At 45.0% G+C, this 18,458-nt stretch overlaps 1 protein-coding gene across 1 annotated transcript in view; it reads right to left on the reverse strand.

Moving 5' to 3' along the window:
• Nucleotides 1-4,084: 4,084 nt before the first annotated feature.
• Nucleotides 4,085-18,458, reverse strand: part of LOC109282203 (probable G-protein coupled receptor 141) — a 36,102-nt gene continuing 21,728 nt past the window's right edge. Inside the window, exon 3 of the mRNA XM_059728680.1 lies at nucleotides 4,085-7,641. Within this exon, the coding sequence (XP_059584663.1) occupies nucleotides 6,715-7,626 (912 nt within the window). The 5' untranslated portion in view covers nucleotides 7,627-7,641 and the 3' untranslated portion in view covers nucleotides 4,085-6,714. The remainder of the gene's footprint in view (nucleotides 7,642-18,458) is intronic.

Here is an 18,458-nt window from a genome sequence, read left to right on the forward strand (position 1 = left end):
TTGGTTGTTTGCAACAAATGTACATCGTGCCTGGTCTCTCTAAATTCATTAGAAACAATAACAGGTAGTTTCCTTGTTCGGAAATGCCCTGCCATTCCATTCAGCCTTGCAGCCAATAATCTTTACTTCAACCCTAAGGATGACATTACAACTCCTCCAGACTGTCTGCACCCAACATAGGTGGGCTACAATCTCTTCATCTCTGTGTTTGCAACCAGAGAAACCTCCCAGCTGCTCTGGCAATACATATTTGAGGATAAAGTTAATTTATTTCCAACATGCACAAATAAATAAATGAATGCTGATAATTTGTAGCTTCTATTTCTACCCTGCTCTTGGTCTGGTCAGGCACAGAACAAGGCCCAGGAATCTGTGAGACTGATGAGAGACCATGTTTGGGGAGAAGAGGTGGGAAGAAGAAGCATCTCAGGGCTATGAGAGTTGATTGGAAACTAAAAGTTCTGGAAAACAAGAAGACTAGAGAGGCAGAGGACACTTGCTACTCTGCTTTGCCTCTGCACAACAAAAATGTGCTCATGTTCCTTCCAGTTATCCCTTTTTCCTCATTGTATTCTTCAGCTCTGTTCCATACGAGATGCTGCTGTACATACTGCATTTGATAATGTTCCACTGTTTTTTCCCAGGTAGGAAACAGGAACTTTGGAGAACTGGGGGCTACTTTAATGCCAGTCTCTGCCTCTGACAACTTACATGTGATGATAAGCTCTCCAAGTTCCCTGTGTGTCCCCATGCTGTCAAACTCAACAGCCTCTCTCCACTGTTTCCAGTCCACTGGTTCTGTAGATAGGTTTATATCCAGCATAGAAGCTGCATTTCAGTTCCTGCTTGATTCAAGAGTCTTGTTGCTAATGTTGTCTGGCAGCATTCTCCATTATGTCCTCAACCCACCTGTCCACTGGGGCTCTGGCAGAGCCAGCATTATGAGTGGGAGTGTTCAGGAAGCCAGAATGGCTGCGAGTGAGGTAAGGAAAGGAGTTAAAGGTAGTGCAAGGAATAGCATGAAGGCAGCTGGCTTCTGTGGCTGGGGAGGACAGAGACCAGTCTGCATTTCTCCAGCTCTTTGATTTAGTTTTTTCTCTAGCACATACAGCACATGGTCCCTTGGTTCACCTCTTAGTATCATAATTCCATTTTCCCTATATCCAAGAAATTCACTGGTTACCTGCTATTCTCTGGACTTTCTCACCCCAGGATTTTCATCCTAGGATCTCCTGGAATGAGCATAAGAATAGGCAGAACTGCCAAAACTGGGGAGTGTGACAACTTGTTTCCCAAACTGCCTGTCAACATCAGGACTATTACATCTCTGCTTAGTGAATCTCTGCCTTCAGCTGTGAGTCCTTTCTGGCACTGGTAGTTGGAACTTACTTCTGACTATTGCTGGGAGGGGCAAAGGCTAGTCACACTTTAACTTTATTTTCTTTTCTATGGCAAAACAGTAACAATTTAAAGTGCAACGGAAGAGTTAAACCTAGTTAGCCACTGTCAGCTATAAATTCTGCTTAGCAGAGACTCTTGCAAAACTTCATAAAAAGAAAAAATGCAGTGCTGGCTAATAAAAGTTTAAAAACACAACATTAAGACTAATTCTCTTATGTTTAGATCATGGATATTCATTTGGAGGGTGTATTAAAAACAGTTCATGCTTTATCCCATTAGAATTGCCCATTAACTTAGGGCACGTCTACACGTCACCCTATGGTGATGTTGTTACTGTGCCATGCTTTAGTACTTCCTTCTGGAAGTACTAAAGCATGGCACAGTAATTGCCTGTACTGCATCGTGCATATGACACAGTTATTTTTCACGATGTACATTTGTTGCAAACAACCAAAATGACTCCAAAAGTAACATTGACTCACTCCACTGATTTCACTTCACCATAGCAGTGTGCAAAAATGGGGGCACATGCCTCTATGGTGAAATAGCTGCTGATCACATGTAGACCCATGTGATCACTACATCGCTGTAACAATGCACTACAGTGATGTAGCACATCACTTCAGCAACATGGCACACCGCTACGGTGTTATAGGGTGACATGTACACACACCCTTACAGTTGCTACAGTGGGTAGGTATAATGAAGATGGCTGATGAGGCCAACCCAGGATTGACACGCTCTGCTGAAGCACAGACACATGTTTCCATGTGGAGTGGGTAGCTCCCAATTCTTGATTCGGTCCATGACACTGTTTCTGCTGCTCCTGCTTTTCTGTCTCTTGTTGTCGTCATAAGATTTCAAAGTACTGAGATCCTTGCAACAGACTCTTCCTCCATCTGGGACAGTCCTCAGCTATAGTCTCCCACAAATTGATGTTGATGTTGCATTTTTTTAGCTGGCCTTGAAGAAGTGCTTTCTCTGTCTTCTTGACTGTATGCCTTGACTGAGCTGGGAGAATACAACTTGCTTTGGGAGTGTGGAGTTGGACATCCAGATGACATGGCCAGCCCATCGAAGTTGATGTCAGATGACCATCACCTTGATGCTCGTAGTGTTTGCTTGTGAGGGGATGCTAATGTTGGTGCATCTATCTTTCCCTTGGATTTGAAGGGTCATCTGCAGGCAGTGTTGATGGTACTTCTCCAGTGACTTGAGGTGCCTTCTGTACGTTGTCTGTGTCTCAGCTCCAGATGGTAAGGTGGTGATCACAACTGCATGATAAACCAAGAGCTTGGTTTTGGATCTGATGTCACAATCTTCAAACACCCATTTCCTCATGTGTCGAAGGCTACACTTGCACATTTGAGGTGAAGTTGGATTTCTTCATTGATGTCAGCCTTCTGACAGATGGCTTCTGAAGTACAGAAAATAATGCTTTCCAGAGTCTCATCACAAATCTGAATTACCAGAGCTGGGGACTGTTTATTAAGAGCTTGTTGATGAAGGACCTTTGGTCTTTCTTAGTGCAGCAACTTCGATAAGCGTTACCTAAGTTCTTGAGTCACGACTGTGGTGTGGCGCTCTGGATGTTCACTGTTAGGATTGTCCATGATGGTCCTGATGTTCTGGTGGCAGAGCTTTACTGATACCTAGCATGTCCACAGGTGGTGGATAGAGGAATGATCTTCAGGGAAGGTTAGCAAGGGTAACTGATAAATAAGCAGTTGTGGAGTTGGACCAAGCAGCGGCAGTAACACCAGAATGCAGTGGGAAAAGCAATGCTTTCCTTCCTGAAAAGCCACAGATATCTTTGATGGTGCTGTGACATAGTGTACAGGTCACCACTATAATAAGCCAGCCCGCCCCCAGCCATGGGTCTATAAGTCCTCAACAGTGGAGCAAGCAGATGTTAGAATCTTGACAGCTGTGAAGGTGAATGAGATTTGCAATTGTCTTGGCTTGTTTGCCATTGGTTTTAGGTTTCCATTTTGTCAAGAGCTACGTGGGAGCTGATATGTGGTAGTTTCTTCATGATAAAAGAAATCACGCACAGGCGTGTTCCATGAAAATGGCTATTCCAGCATATTTTTCAAGCTCTTTGGTGACCAGCTACTGATGATGGGCAAGATTGTGAGGGTTGGAAGTTCCTTATCATAAACTGGTACAAAGTCAGCAGTTTCTAGAAGGTTGTCTAACACTTGGATGAGGCAGGAGTGCGATTTGGCCACTAACTGCAACTGAACAGCTCCCTTCAGGATCTGCTCTGCTCATCCCACCTGGGGAAGGGGTAGAAAAGGCTCCCTAAACATAACCTGTCTACCTTCTTGACTGGATAACCACATCCAGTGAATCAACTTTACTGCGGTCAAAATCAATGAGGAGACACAATCAATTTTGGGATCTGGAACATCAGTGTATGTATACATTTAAAAAAGAAATTACATGGAATTTTGGCAATACATGCACATTTTACTTCAAATATAGTTAAATTTTACTTGTGTAAATTTATTACTTTTGAGAATAAATGCTTGCAACATTAATACAGGGGTGTAGGTTGTACAAACCCTGATGAAGGGTTTTTGAACCAGAAAGCTTGCTTCAAAATTGTTCTCCACATATTTAAGTTGGTCTAATAAAAAATATCAGATTCACCCAAAGAACCTTGTCTGCAACATTAATATAATTTTTATTTAATTTATTTATATAGGTAGGAAGACCTTGAAGGAAGAGAAGTATTGATTTGGTTCACAGACATTTGTTATTATAAAATAAATGGAGAGTGTTGTTGAGACATGATGTGCTGTACAGAATGCATACAAGTCAGTAATGCTCTGCACACAGAAGGTGATGGTATAGGAAGGAATACTAATGAAAGGTAGTTATTCATCTTCTCTCCCAGGATTGTGGCATTAGTAAGGTTTAAACTCTTGCTGTCCCACATGAAAATTACTAACGTTCTCAACTAAGCCTAGTGTTGTATGAGCAGAACTGTTAAGAGATAAAGAAGGAGGTTCAGTCAGAAGGTTATAAGGGAAAGAAAACAATAGAGATTGGATTGGGACCTAGCCAGTTCTGCCATTTTGGCTGTTGGGTGAGGAAGAAAGCAATAAGCATTGTAGTAGTAGTGTGTGGAGCAGAAATCTTCTGCAGTGGTGGAATATATTGTGACAAACTGGAGATAAGCAATAGAGCATGAAGCAGACACAAGTGAGTTGAGTTCATGTAGAGGTAAGAGAGAAAGACTTGGCAGAGCCATGAAAAAGCGTTCAACCAGGTGATTTATGCAGCTAATTCACCAAATCTGTTAAAACATTCAAATATTCAACAGGCTCCAAATGAGAAAGTTGATCTTGATGCAGAAGATAAGAAAAAATGGAAATATACATTAACCATCCAGTCTTTAGAGCTAACAGTGATGAATGTTCTCTGTAGAGGTGTGCATGATAAAATAGAAGTATGAAAGCTTGAGTAGCTTCCACAGAGTGATTTTTCTACATTTTTCCATGTCTTCATAATGCATAATTCTATTTTTTTAATCCCACTGTTCACAATGCTTCCATTTCTGTGAAGTATAATAGGCTGCTAAATCACACCATGCATATTAGCTTCTTCCCATCATTTCCAAGCAGCCAATATTTTTACCTTTTCAGCTTGCAGAGAGCACACATTTCTATGGAATTAATTTTATCCCAGGGACATTTTGGGAGGCCAGATTATTACCATCAAAACTGCACCAGAGCATCAATGAAAATAAATTGTTACCTTGGAGACTAAAATCTAAAGTGATTGTGGGAAAATACTACGGCAGTCTGAAGAATATTCTAAATTAAATGACCTGTAGAATTAACCAGGTGAGCTCTTAGAAAAAAATGGACAAGTCTATAAACAAGAAAAATAAATGCTGGATTTTGATTTTAACAGCAGAATCCACAGTAATATGTAATTGCTGGAAACATTTTCACAGCATGGCAGAGACAGAAATCAGCTCTTTCCTTCTCTCAACCCTGTATTCAAAAGTGAATTCAGGAGAAATCTGAGAGACACGTGCATTCCTTGCTGCTAAAGAGTTTGGCTCAATTGAAGTAGAAGTATATAGTTTCATTCTAGTGTGGGAACAGCATGGTTTAAGAAGCCACTAATGTTTTACCACAGATGGTTGTTACCAGGGGCAGATCCAAGAGTGGTGCAATGGCATGGATGCATCCCCACTTCAGCTGCGCTCCACAAATGCAGTAAACTCTCAGAGCTCACCATCACTTCAGCACAGCTCCTTCTCAGGGCTCTGCATGTGCTGCAAGCACTATGAGCTCACCACTGATGAGTGCGGGCTCTTCAAAAAACCCTGCTACCAAGCAGCTCTGGATCCTGACGCTCAGTCGCTCCAAAGCATCACTAAATCAGGGACTCTGGGAAGAGTCCAGACTGGTGAGCTCAGCAGCTGCTGAGAGTTCACTGGGCTCCAGGATCACAGCAGTGGGCTATGGCCACATGATCTGCTCAATGAGCTTTCTTCACTGCCCATGTACCCCACCCCAAAAAGGTATGTGCCTGCATTCCCATTGCCACAATCCTGGACCCACCCACAGTTGTCACTGAATTAACATATACGTGAAAGGCACATAAATCTACATATTAAATTACATAAATTACCATCTTTTTATTTTGTGTCCTCTCAACACACTATTTTGTACAAATCATCTCTCTTTCCCCTCTTTGAAATGGCATTGGCACTAGGGTTTCCATTTTCACACCACACAGTGATACCTATTCTGATAGGCTAGTGCTTAGTTGTGGGAAACTTTCACCTAATCAAGTATATACTCTTGGTTTTGAGGCCTGTAAAATAAATATTGACAGCATGTATAATATTTCTGCCTCATTTTTGCTAATTATTACCTAAAAGAGGGCTGTGCAATTTGCAACCCACAGGCTGAATTGTTAACTGGCTGCTTCTCCCTCCACTCTTCATTCTGCCGCTGCCAGAGTCTCTGGACTCCCCCTGCCTCTTCCTCCAGCTTCTGCTTCCTGCCCTCGCCCCTGGGGACAGGAGGAGCCTGGGGAATCCATGTAATCTCTGCATCCAGGGAGTCCAGGTGCTGGGTTGGGCAGGGGGAGAGGGGCTGCAAATCAGTACAGCCCACACAGTGGGCTGGAAGTGGGGAGGTCCAAGGGAGTCCATGCAGCCTGAATGGTGTGTGCCTGCAGCTGTTGAGATTTTGGACAGCCTTGATTTAAAAAAATACAGACAAAGCTCACGAGCTTTCCTCTCACTCAATAGTATGGAAGACAGGTTGTGAAGGAAGAGTGAAGCTAACAACAGGTAAACTTGTTTTGGAGCATCATAACCTTCTGCTTAAGGAAACGGCTTCCACTCAGCACAAATGCCAATAAATCAAGACAGCTGACAGCTGTTATACTCAAGGTGATTTCATTGTAATTCGATAATTGATTAATTTCATTCATATGCTGAATGTAGTAGATTCTAAAAAGATGATATGGAAGGAAACAAATGATTATGACAGTTAGGAAAATCAAGCTTTTTATCTGAGCCCAGAATTCTTGATGTGACCAGATAGAGCCTGAAAGCCTTTTCACCACCTTGAGAATGATGACAATTTGCAAGGCCAAGAGGATACAAGTGATGCAGAATACACTTGTGATCATGATGTAATTCAGTACTTTCACACTGCCTTGCTTTAGTTCTTCTTGGAAATTAAAACATGTAGTATTATTATATGTTCCAGAGGTCCCATACTGAAAACGAAACACAGGCACCACAATGAGAGAGACTACAGTCCACACGGCAGCACTGGCCCCCACGGCATGAAGCTTCCTGTAGAACTCCACCTTGTCCTTCCACTGGAAGAAGACGAGCCACCTAATAACCAGGGTGACAACGTAGAACAGAAAAGTCAGGTACATGTGGATATGAAGTGTAGCGCTCACTGCTTTGCAAAAGGGCAGTCCAAAAACCCACTTCCCATTAATATAGTAATGAAGCCGAAATGGCACCGTTAGGAGGAGGAGGCTGTGCACCACGACCAGGTTCACGATTGCTGTGGTGGTCACGGACAGAGTGTTCATTTTAACTAGAAAAAATGACATTGCAATGACTCCAGTCACACCTCCAATAAAGGCTACTGAATACACTGTAGTTAGTATGGTCTGTGCAATTCCAAGCTGAGTGGTGTTGGACGCTGGTGCCTCCCCAGGCATGTTCATGAAACCTCTCTCGTACTGTTAAAAAAAAAGGAGAGGGAGAGAGAGAGAAAAAAACCCACATCAATGTGATTAAATACTAAAGCTGGACTTGTGTTCAACTGCATTCTGGCTCCACTGGTACAAGCATAATCCTAGAGGGGCTGGGATTATTATATTCCTTGGACGAGTCAGTAAAATTGATTTTATCTATTACTGACATATTCTGAAGGATAAGGAAAGAACAGCACTAAACCCTGAATTTACAGCTCACCCTCAGGTGGAAAAGACAGGAGGAAATTGTTCAATTTATTAAAATGTTACCAGGCATAAAATTAAAAACAGTTATGAAGTGTTATTATAAAACCAAGGCAGGAGATAGCTTTTTGGCCAGATTATTTGAGTGCCACATTCTTTTGTCATCTGTTAACAATGCAGTTCTTTACTCCTTAAGAGCTACATAAGTATTGCCACTGACTAGGGTTGTGTGAAGCTTCAGCTGCTGATTTGATTTGGCAGAGATTTGGCCCAATTCGGTGGCCAAATCTCCAAATCCGAATCGAATCAGGAGACCCTTGAATCTCTCCAAATCAAATAGGAGACCTTCAAATCAATTCAGAGAGATTCAGAGAGATTTGACAATTCGGACATAGACACAACTTTAATAGTTTTTTCTACATACCTCAAATTACAGCTCATGAACAATGAAATGGTGGAGTGGATGAAGTGTCCCACGGGATTGTGGAGGGGGTCCCCAGTGCTCTCGGTGGCAGACCCAGAAGTGGACCAGAAGCACTTCTGGAACCACCGTGGAGGGGGACCTCCACTCCCTGGCTTGGCAACAGGTGCCTCCTGGGTCTGGGGGGACACCTGCGGTCTGCCGCTGAGCATGCGGGGGGCTCCCCCGCACTCCTGTAGGACACTCCATCTGCCCCACCATCTCAGCATTCATAAGCTATGCCTGGTACCTTGAGGTATGTAGAAAAAACATTTAAAGCTGTGTCTATGGCCAAATTGCTGATTCTCCAAATCAGCATCAAATCTTCATATTCAGCTGAATCGAATCAGGACAGTGATCCAAATCAACAAATCAAATCACTGTCCTCCGAATCAGGCTGAATCTGAATTGAATACAGCCCGCTTTGCACACCCTTACCATAGACACAACGCTGTGCTAGAATACTGCTGCTTGGTCATTAGAGTCAGTTTTGTTTATTTGTTACACAAATTTCTATTCTAAGGGCTTGATGTTAATGTTAACCATATGCTTCTTCACTAAAACCACAAATTTTGGATGTGTCTGAGAATAGAGTTTTTCTGGAGGGTCTGTACATAATGTATTTATATATGCAATACAACTTCAATATAAGAAACCCTACTTATAGCAACCCCTGGTTTTTAAAAGTCCCAGAAACCAGAGCCATTTTTTTCATTTTTATGACTTGTCAGATTGACTAAAATTATTGTAGCAAATACCTTCTCTTAGTGGACTTTTCTGTTACAATGAGGTTGTAGCATGATACACATTTATTGTGTTTATTTTATGGGTTTGCTGCTACCACAGCTGAATGGTAATGCTAAGAGGCAGAGTCCCCCTAGTGGAAATATGGTATATGCAAGCAGAAGTAGTTCGCTGCTGGCTTTGTTTCCTATCTCTTTAAACAACAGAAGTTCTGCTGGCAGTAGATTTTTCTGTTGGCATAGCTGTGTGCAAATGGAGGGTGTTGCCAGCAGAACCAAAAGTCTCATCTTTTCATACTCCTAGCTGACATAGTATAGATGTTTGCCATAAATTATATTTCTTCTCTGGTGATAAAGGAAGTTAATTATAATTCTGATGATTCCATTATGATGGCATTTGTTAAATATTACAAAAAGTATTTATATTGCAAAAATTTTAAATCGGCTTGGAACCCTCTACACTTCACTGCAGTTACGTTTTGGGGAGCCGTGCCCTAAAAGTTGCAGTTCTCCTGCCTAGATTGGAACAACTGCAATAGAGAATCAGCTTTGCAACACTCAACTGCATATGTGCAACACAAAGCAAGTTCCTAGAGCTGACTGAAAAGAAGGTATCTTGATTTGTTGAAATGTGACATGGGATTGGGAGGCCAAAGATCCTCCTGACCATGTTATAGGAGTAGGGGCAGATGAAGGGAGGTGCACTGGTATGCTTGTACCCCCCCTTTGGGCACTTACACACATGAGGGGAGCCTACTCCAATGAGCTGGAATCCAGCAGATTGGAGCAGACTCAGTTACTTGTAAATTGATGCACTCTGGCAGCCATGTGCATCATGTGTATCAGTGGCTCAGCATGCCTCCACACTGAGAAAATGCCGGCAGTACACTTTCAACTAAAATACGTTCCATGTGCCTTAGTTCACAGTGCATTGCTGCCATTTTCTCAGTGCGGGAACACACTGCGTTGCTAATACACATGACGCGCAGACATTTTTAATTAGCATGGCTTGCTAACTAAAATGACTGGTGCTGCATTTAGAACCATATGTAAAAATGCCCTTTTATTCCTGCTGCATCCAAAGTTTAAGGCCAAGTGCCTAGCAGTGTCAACAGCACTTCTATTCAGGCGGCAGTGAGCGAGTTAATTGACTTAATGGCTCATTATAATTTTCTTGATTCCTTCTAAATTCTTCATTCCACAAGTGTTAACAATCCCCTTTACTTTTAAATAGTCTTTAATGATTTACTTTAATGCTACTGTCCGTTAGCTGCTCCTAGTAATGTAGCTTCCATTTCACAGCTCTGAAGACTGATTTTTAAATCTAGTTAAAAGCATTAACTCATGCGAGAAAATATTATCTCAGGTGAATATTAGCTGAGGTGTGGAAATCACTTTTAGTGAAGCATTGGAGGCACGATCTAGATGCTCAAGAAGGCTTGATTTTGTTTTATGAATCTGAAAAAGAGGCATGTACATTTAATTATAACGACTCCAGGATTAATGAAACATCTTTGGATTATTTTTGCCTAGTTTGTTGTGTTTTTATATATAACTAGACACAGTCTATATAACTAGCCTCAGTCCCCACTGTCATGGCAGCGCTCAGCTGTCTGTCCCTGTCTGTGTAGGGCACTCTGATTGGCTGCTGAGACAGCCAATCAGAGCATGAATAAAGTGTTACGGACAGGCAGACAGACAGACTTAGGCTTTTATAACATTAGAATGTATGATATAGCAAGTTAATGCATATGCCAGTAAAGTTCTTTTTTTCTTTTTTGCTTCAATCTTAAATTGAATAATATAGCTTTAGGCCCCTGTTTATTAGTGAAGCTCCTAGTTTCTTTTTAACTGGAGAAAAATGTGTGTTGTGTTATATGTGATGATGCACTATACTATCTGCATCCCCCTTTTCAAAATCTCAGATCTGCCCATGTATGGGAGCAAGCGTGTTAGATCCAGTTTTTTTCCATATGTTCAGCAGCACATGATTATGGCAGGTATGCACTGGATTCTGTCTGGATCTGAATTCAACCTCTCATCTTCATGCTTGCTGGCAAAGCCTTCTTACCTGATCCATGGATTTTGCAATATAAGACCCAAAAAAGAAGCTACATTTTCCCTGGTTGGGTTTTAGAACCTTTTCTTTTAACATCAAAATGATGTTAGGTTTGCAGGGTGATACACTAATTCCTCTGTCTGTTATATCACTGATGATTTAGATGACTTCCATTTTTAGGTAATACATATTTTTGATACCCAAAAGACTATTTAACAGTTTCCTCATTTGTGGAAAAGAGAAGGTTTGGGGTGAATTGAGACATTAAATACATGGTGGGTGCATCGGCATAAAATGTTAAACGTGTAGTAGACTTCTACTGCACATTAATGCACCATGGCAAAAGCTGTGTTAACGTGCAATTGAATTAATCTAGTGTGCATTGAGTAATCACTAAAAAGGCATATGCCAGCACTACTGTGCAGTAGCACGAGTTACTATGCATTGAGTTAGTATGTGTTATTACAGGTACTAAACTTAATGCACAGTGACTACGGAGCATTAATGCATGTGTAGATGTGCCCAGTATGTCTCCCTGACTTTGATTTCTAAAATAATTTTAGCTATTAGAAATGTTTCTAAAGTTCCTATCATTTCTAGTATTTGAGACCACTAAAAAGTCAACAGTTCCTTCTATATATCCATACCACTAGCTATTTTATTACATATTCTGTCAGAGATAACTGTTTTATCTTAGATTCCATATGGTAACTCCATAAATATTAACTCTGTAACAGCTGACAATGTATTCTAGACACTAAATTTATATTTGTAACTCAGATCAGTGAATTCTGAGAAGTATAATGTTGTAATCAAAAGGATTTTTGCAATTTACAACATTTTGCAGCTTACTGGAAGCAGTAAGAACAGTAAAGAAGTTCCTGTTGTCACTTAGTAAAATTGCATTTTAGCTTTTAAATTATTCATGCCAGAAAGGATTAGCAACAGCTGTTTGTCAATTTTTCAAGCTGTCAAGCCTTATGTTGAAAACATGTCTCTCTATTATTGCATTAGCACATAGTTTTAATTTGAATGGTGTATGTAAAGCCAAAAACTGTTACTGCAATATAGGCAGCATGTTCAAAGCTGGGCTGCTATGATGAACATAGCAGTATCAGTAGTAGTTCTGTGACTGGAGCTGAATGACCCCAGCTGGATGCTTTTCAGGCTCTGACCTATGTAACTTTATCAGAGTCCACACTAGAAAAAACAAACAAACTGGAAATACCAGGTGTTTTGAATTTTCATAAATCTCTGCTAATAAGACAGCTAAACATGTAATTAGGTTCTTAAGTATGTAGCCAATATATTGAAATGATGGTGTTTGCACAATGTTGCACACTATCAATCTTCTTTGTGGGGTTTTGCAGAGAGTTTCCTTTTTATAGGATCATATGAAAGGAGGGCTGGAAGGGACCTCACAAGTCATCTAGTCCAACCCCCTACCCAAGGCAGAATCTTCCCTGACTAAACCTTCCCAGACAGATGTCTGTCCAACCTGCTCTTCTAATGACTCTGAAATTACCTCAACCAGTTCCTTCAATACCCTAGGGTGGAGGGTTTCAACCTTTTTTAATGTGTATCCCCAGGACAGGGAGGGGAGGCGGGTGGCAAGCGGCCAGGCGTGGAGAAGCTGGGTGGCAAGCATGGGGCAGTCACGGTGGTTGCTGCTTCAGGCACCACTCCCCAGGAGGAATGAATGAGCTGAGCTCCTGGAACAAGGGGCTGGGCCCCTCCCCCCTCCCCTCTCACTGCAAGTATCTGGCGCTCGTGGCCCCCAGTTGCCTGTGCACAGCGCCACACACACCTACTGCCTCCTGGACACTTGGGGCCCATGCAGCACGCAAGGGGGCCATGCAGCACTGTGCCAGCAGCCCCCAGCCCCGACATAAGTGGGGCAAAGCCAGATGTGGAGCAGGGGGTGGAGGTGGGGCACACAGCCAAATACATGCGTGTGAGATTCCCCCATGTCTGGCCAAGCGTGCAGCACCTGTGCAGCAGTGCAGGATGGTATGTGGCAGTGCTCCATTCCTGCCCAGGTGCACATACCCCGTCAGGCCTTCTCAAGTACCTCTCCAACCCTAGAGTGCCCTAGGGACAACCCCTGCCCTAGGGTATATTACATCCAGCCCTGCTGACTTGAAAGCATTTAGCTCAGGGGTGGGCAATTATTTCAGGTGGAGGGCCATTTACCAAGTTTCAGCAAACTGTTGAGGGCCACATTGGCAGCCCCGCTCCTTGACAGATGCCCCGTCCCCGGTCACCATCTTATGACTGGAGGTCCTACCCCCTAACCTCCGACCTTTGCCACCAGAAGTCCCTCCTCTTGCCTCTGGAATTACTTCTTTCAGAAAGAGGTTTTTCCATCTCAAAACCAGAAAAATACCAAATTATATTCTAAAAAGCTAACATCTACAGCATTCATTAATTTGGTTTCAAAAAGTATTTATGCCCCAATTGATATGTGTTTGTGTAGTGTACACAGAGGTGATGCACAATAGCTTCAAATGAAGTCTTACTCTTGTATATTATGCAGGGTGGGTATAGGTTTGTGGGGGGCTGTGGGTGTGTGGGGTGAGAGAGCATGTGGGTGTGTGTGTGGATATGTAGGATGTGGGTGGGTATGGGGTTTGTGGGGGGAAGGGTGCTTGGGGTGTGTGAGGGGATGTGGGGGGTCTGCGTTTATGGCAGTGAGAGAGTATGGGTGCATGTGTATGGTGGGGTGTGCCTGTGGGACTCAGCCTATGGACGCGCACGCACACACGCACACACACACACACTATCCCTGCCTGCACACACACACACACACACACACACACACACACACACACACACACTGTCTCTGCCTGTCCCCCCCCCCAACACACACACACACTGTCCCTGCTTGGATACACAAACACACCCATACACCCCCATACCAGCACAGCCCCGTGCTCCCTGTCCAACGATGCAGCCGGCAGCCACATGGTGCTGGAGCAGGGCGGGGGCAGGACGAGAGTGAAATGGCTGGGGGTGGGCAGGGTTGGGCTATTCAGTCCTGCTGAGGCTCCCCCTGGGTCCTAACTGCCTGTGGCTCCTGTCAGCATTGACAGGCTGCCAGGGCAGATAAATATTAATTTTTTAATTTTTTAGGGGCCCCACAGGCCACATAGAATGGACTAGCAGGCCAGATCCAGCCTGTGAGCTGTATTTTGCCTGCCCCAGTCTAGCTTCCCCGAGTAAACTCTAACCTGTTTTTTCACTACTCTAAGCTGTTTCCCTATCTTCACTGCCAACTATATTCATTATCTGGTAGCTGCCCCTATTTGTGAAGACAGAAGAAAGACATTAGGGCTTTGCGAGGCTTCGGATCCGGAGAAGCTTTGGATGCTTTGGCATCTGAAGCAACACATCTGGATCAAAGCGCTGGCTTTGTTAGGCTTTACGAAGTGGTTCGCAGCTTCCGAAGCAGTTCGGAAAAGCTTCAGAGCCGCTTTGGAGATCTGGCCATAGGGTAAAATGGTATAATGGTATAATGAAATATCTATAACTTTATTGTTGTTTGTCTGATTTGGATGAAATTTGCATGGGTTGTAGTCTCTGCTGAGAGCATGAAGTCTGCCAAGTTTCAAGAAGATCAGTGCAGAGGTTCGGGGTAACTACACCCCAAATTCCTGGGGGTGCAGGTGGTGTTTTCTTCGATCCTCCCAGTCTCAGGCTACAGGCTGAGGAGGGAGAGGAAGATCCAGGTAGTAAACCAAAGACTGCGGCACTGGTGTCATTGGGAAGGCTTTGGCTTCCATGACCACAGTCTGCTCTTTGGTGAGAGAGGCAGTAAGCTGCTGGGAAGGGATGGCCTCCACTTGTCTCCGCTGGGGAGGAGGCTCTTTTCAGCCAGACTGGCTGACCTGCTCCACCAGGCTTTAAACTAAGCCCGCCGGGGGATAGGGAGACTACTGCTACTGCTGGCCCACTGAGCAACCCTTGCAAAGCAAGCAGGCCAAGGCACTTAAGGGAACCCAACCCACCCCTGCTCCAGCCCTGGAGCGAGCTGTGGGCAAGGCAAGGGCCCCCAAAGGGACACTTGCCTGCCTGTACACAAATGCCAGAAGCTTGGGGAATAAACAGGAGGAACTTGTCCTCCTGCTTAACACAAATAACTATGATGTTGTAGGGATAACGGAGACCTGGTGGGACTCTACCCGTGACTGGACCACACGTATAGATGGCTATACCCTATAGATTCATAGATTCATAGATGTTAGCGTTGGAAGGGACCTCAATAGATCATCGAGTGTGACCCCCTGCGTAGGCAGGAAAGAGTGCTGGGTCTAGATGACCCCAGCTAGATGGTTATCTAACCTCCTCTTGAAGACCCCCAGGGTAGGGGAGAGCACCACCTCCCTTGGGAGCCCGTTCCAGACCTTGGCCACTCGAATTGTGAAGAAGTTCTTCCTAATGTCCAATTTAAATCTGCTGTCTGCTAGCTTGTGGCCATTATTTCTTGTAACCCCCAGGGGCGCCTTGGTGAATAAATACTCACCAATTCCCTTCTGTGCCCCCGTGATGAACTTATAGGCAGCCACAAGGTCGCCTCTCAACCTTCTCTTGCGGAGGCTGAAAAGGTCCAGTTTCTCTAGTCTCTCCTTGTAGGGATTGGTCTGCAGGCCCTTAACCATACGAGTGGCCCTTCTCTGGACACTCTCCAGGTTATCCACATCCCTCTTGAAGTGCAGCGCCCAGAATTGCACACAGTACTCCAACTGCGGTCTGACCAGCGCCCGATAGAGGGGAAGTATCACCTCCTTGGATCTATTCGTCATGCATCTGCTGATGCACGATAATGTGCCATTGGCTTTTCTGATGGCTTCGTCACACTGCCGACTCATGTTCATCTTGGAGTCCACTAGCACTCCAAGATCCCTTTCCACTTCCGTGCCACCCAGCAGGTCATTCCCTAGGCTGTAGGTGTGCTGGACATTTTTCCTCCCTAGGTGCAGCACTTTGCATTTCTCCTTGTTGAACTGCATTCTGTTGTTTTCTGCCCACTTGTCCAACCTGTCCTGTTCCCTGCCCTCCGGCATGTCCACTTCTCCCCATAGCTTTGTGTCATCTGCAAACTTGGACAGAGTACATTTCACTCCCTCGTCCAAGTCGCTGATGAAGACATTAAAGACCTTGTACAGGAGAGATCGAGTGGACAAAAGGGGCAGAGGTGTAGCTCTCTATGTCAAGGAAATCTATGCATCCCTGAAAGCTGACATTGGCACCCAGGGTGGACAACTAGAGACCCTCTGGGTTAAAATCCATGGGAACACAGCACAGGGGACACAATGGTGGGAGTCTACTACAGACCTCTGACCCAGGATCAAGAGCTTGACCAGGAGTTCACCAGGGAATTGGCTGAGGCTGCACGCTCCCGGTGCATGGTTGTCATGGGAGACTTCAACTACCCAGACATCTCATGGGAATAGCGCTCGGCCAAATCTGAGCAGTCGCAAATCTTTCTCTTGTGCGTGAATGAGCTCTATCTGATGCAAGAAGTCAATGGGCTGACAAGAGGTAAAGCGCTGCTTGACCTGGTTCTAGCAATGGGGGATGACCTAATCAGTGACCTAATGATCGAAGGGAAACTGGGTGACAGTGACCACAAGCTGATCACCTTCACCATCTGCTGTAAAGCTGACAAGTCAGTCAGCAATACAGAAGTTCTTGACTTCAGGAAAGCTGACTTTGACAAGCTCAGGAGGCTCATCAGAGAGGCCCTAAAGGGCCACAAGCCAAAGGGGAGGGGAGTTTAGGATGAGTGGTTGCTCCTTGTGGCAGGGCACTGTTTGTGCCTGCCACTTTAAGGACTGAAACCAAGCAGCCAGCAGGTACCTGATTAAGGCAGCCATTTTAGATTCAGGAGCTGCCTATATAAGCAGGGCATTCTGCTGCTTGCTGGGGGGCGCAGCAACACCATCTGGCTGTGAGGCTTCGTGGAACACACTGGAGGTAAGGGAGGAGCTGTAGGGGATGGTCACGAGGCTTCTGGTCCTCGGCATGACCTAAAACTGCACCCTGCCAGGAGTGGTTGGTCTGGTGGGGCTCTCAGTGATGTGGGAGCCCCCAGGAAATGCCAGGCCAGTTACCACCCCGGTGAAAGGTGGGTCGGGGGGCCTTAACCCCAGCTCCCACAACCGGGTAGATTACCCCCTTGTAGGGTTTGGAAGGTGGACCCCAGTGAGAGAGTGGGGCAATAGACTCAAAAAACCTGTCTGGACATCCCCCGACTGGTCAATGCTGGGGCCAGGACCAGAAGGGTCGAAGGGCTAGGGGCCCACCACGAGGGACGCCCATAGCTGAGGGCCTGGGGTTCCGACTGGCCTGGAGGTGGGGCCAGGGCCAGTAGAGCCAAAGGTCCTGGAGGAACCACACCTGTAAGGGGGAAGCAGCTCAGGGAGCTATACAGCCTAGAATGAAGGCAGATTAGCCTGCCTGAATGGAGGGATCCAGGTGAGGTTCAAACAGGAGGATTCTGGGGCCCAGAGTGGGGCCAGTGATGTTGGTAACATCTGGATGCCAATTGTGAGGCATGGGCTGCGGTGTAGGGGAGGTACGGAGCTGCAGTTAGCGCCCCCTGGCATCGGGGCAAGAAATGGGCAGCCTCCCACTTAATTAACGTCAATTAATTAATTATCATGAAGGTGTGGTGGGCAAGAAGGCAGGAGGTTAGCCCAGAAACAGGTGAGCCACAGGGAAATCAGCTCAGAGAGGGCTCCCCTGTTACAATCCTCAAAGATGCACTCCTAGAAGCACAAGCAAAGTCTATCCCCTGAACCTAATCTTGGAGGAAAGGCAGCAAAAGGACATAGCAGCCCCCTTGGCTCTCCAGGGAACTAGCAGACCTGCTGCGTCTAAAAAGACAGACCTACAAAGAATGGAGGACTGGATCCACCTCCAAGGAGAAATACTCTGCACTGGTTTGGACCTGCAGAGAGTGAACCAGGAAAGGCAAGGCTGCGATGGAACTCCAACTAGCTATAAGTATCAAGGACAATAAAATGTCCTTTTTTAGATATGTGGGGAGCTGGAGGAAAAGCAAGGGCAACACTGGACCCCCTGCTAAACCAGATGGGACAACTGATGACCGATGCCCAGGGAAAAGCCAACTTGCTAAATGGATGCTTTGCATTGGTCTTTCATCAGTCCCACGGGACGCCCCTGCCCACTACAGGACAGGGAGGCCCAAGTGAGGGAGATTCCTTACCCTCCATCAATGCTGACTTCATGAAGGAGCAGCTTGAGAGACTGGACACCTTAAAGTCAGGTGTCCCTGACAGTTTACACCCCAGGATACTCAAGGAGTCGGCTA

Source organism: Alligator mississippiensis, chromosome 5 (genome assembly GCF_030867095.1).
Source record: "Alligator mississippiensis isolate rAllMis1 chromosome 5, rAllMis1, whole genome shotgun sequence".
In the NCBI taxonomy this organism is placed as follows: Eukaryota; Metazoa; Chordata; order Crocodylia; family Alligatoridae; genus Alligator; species Alligator mississippiensis.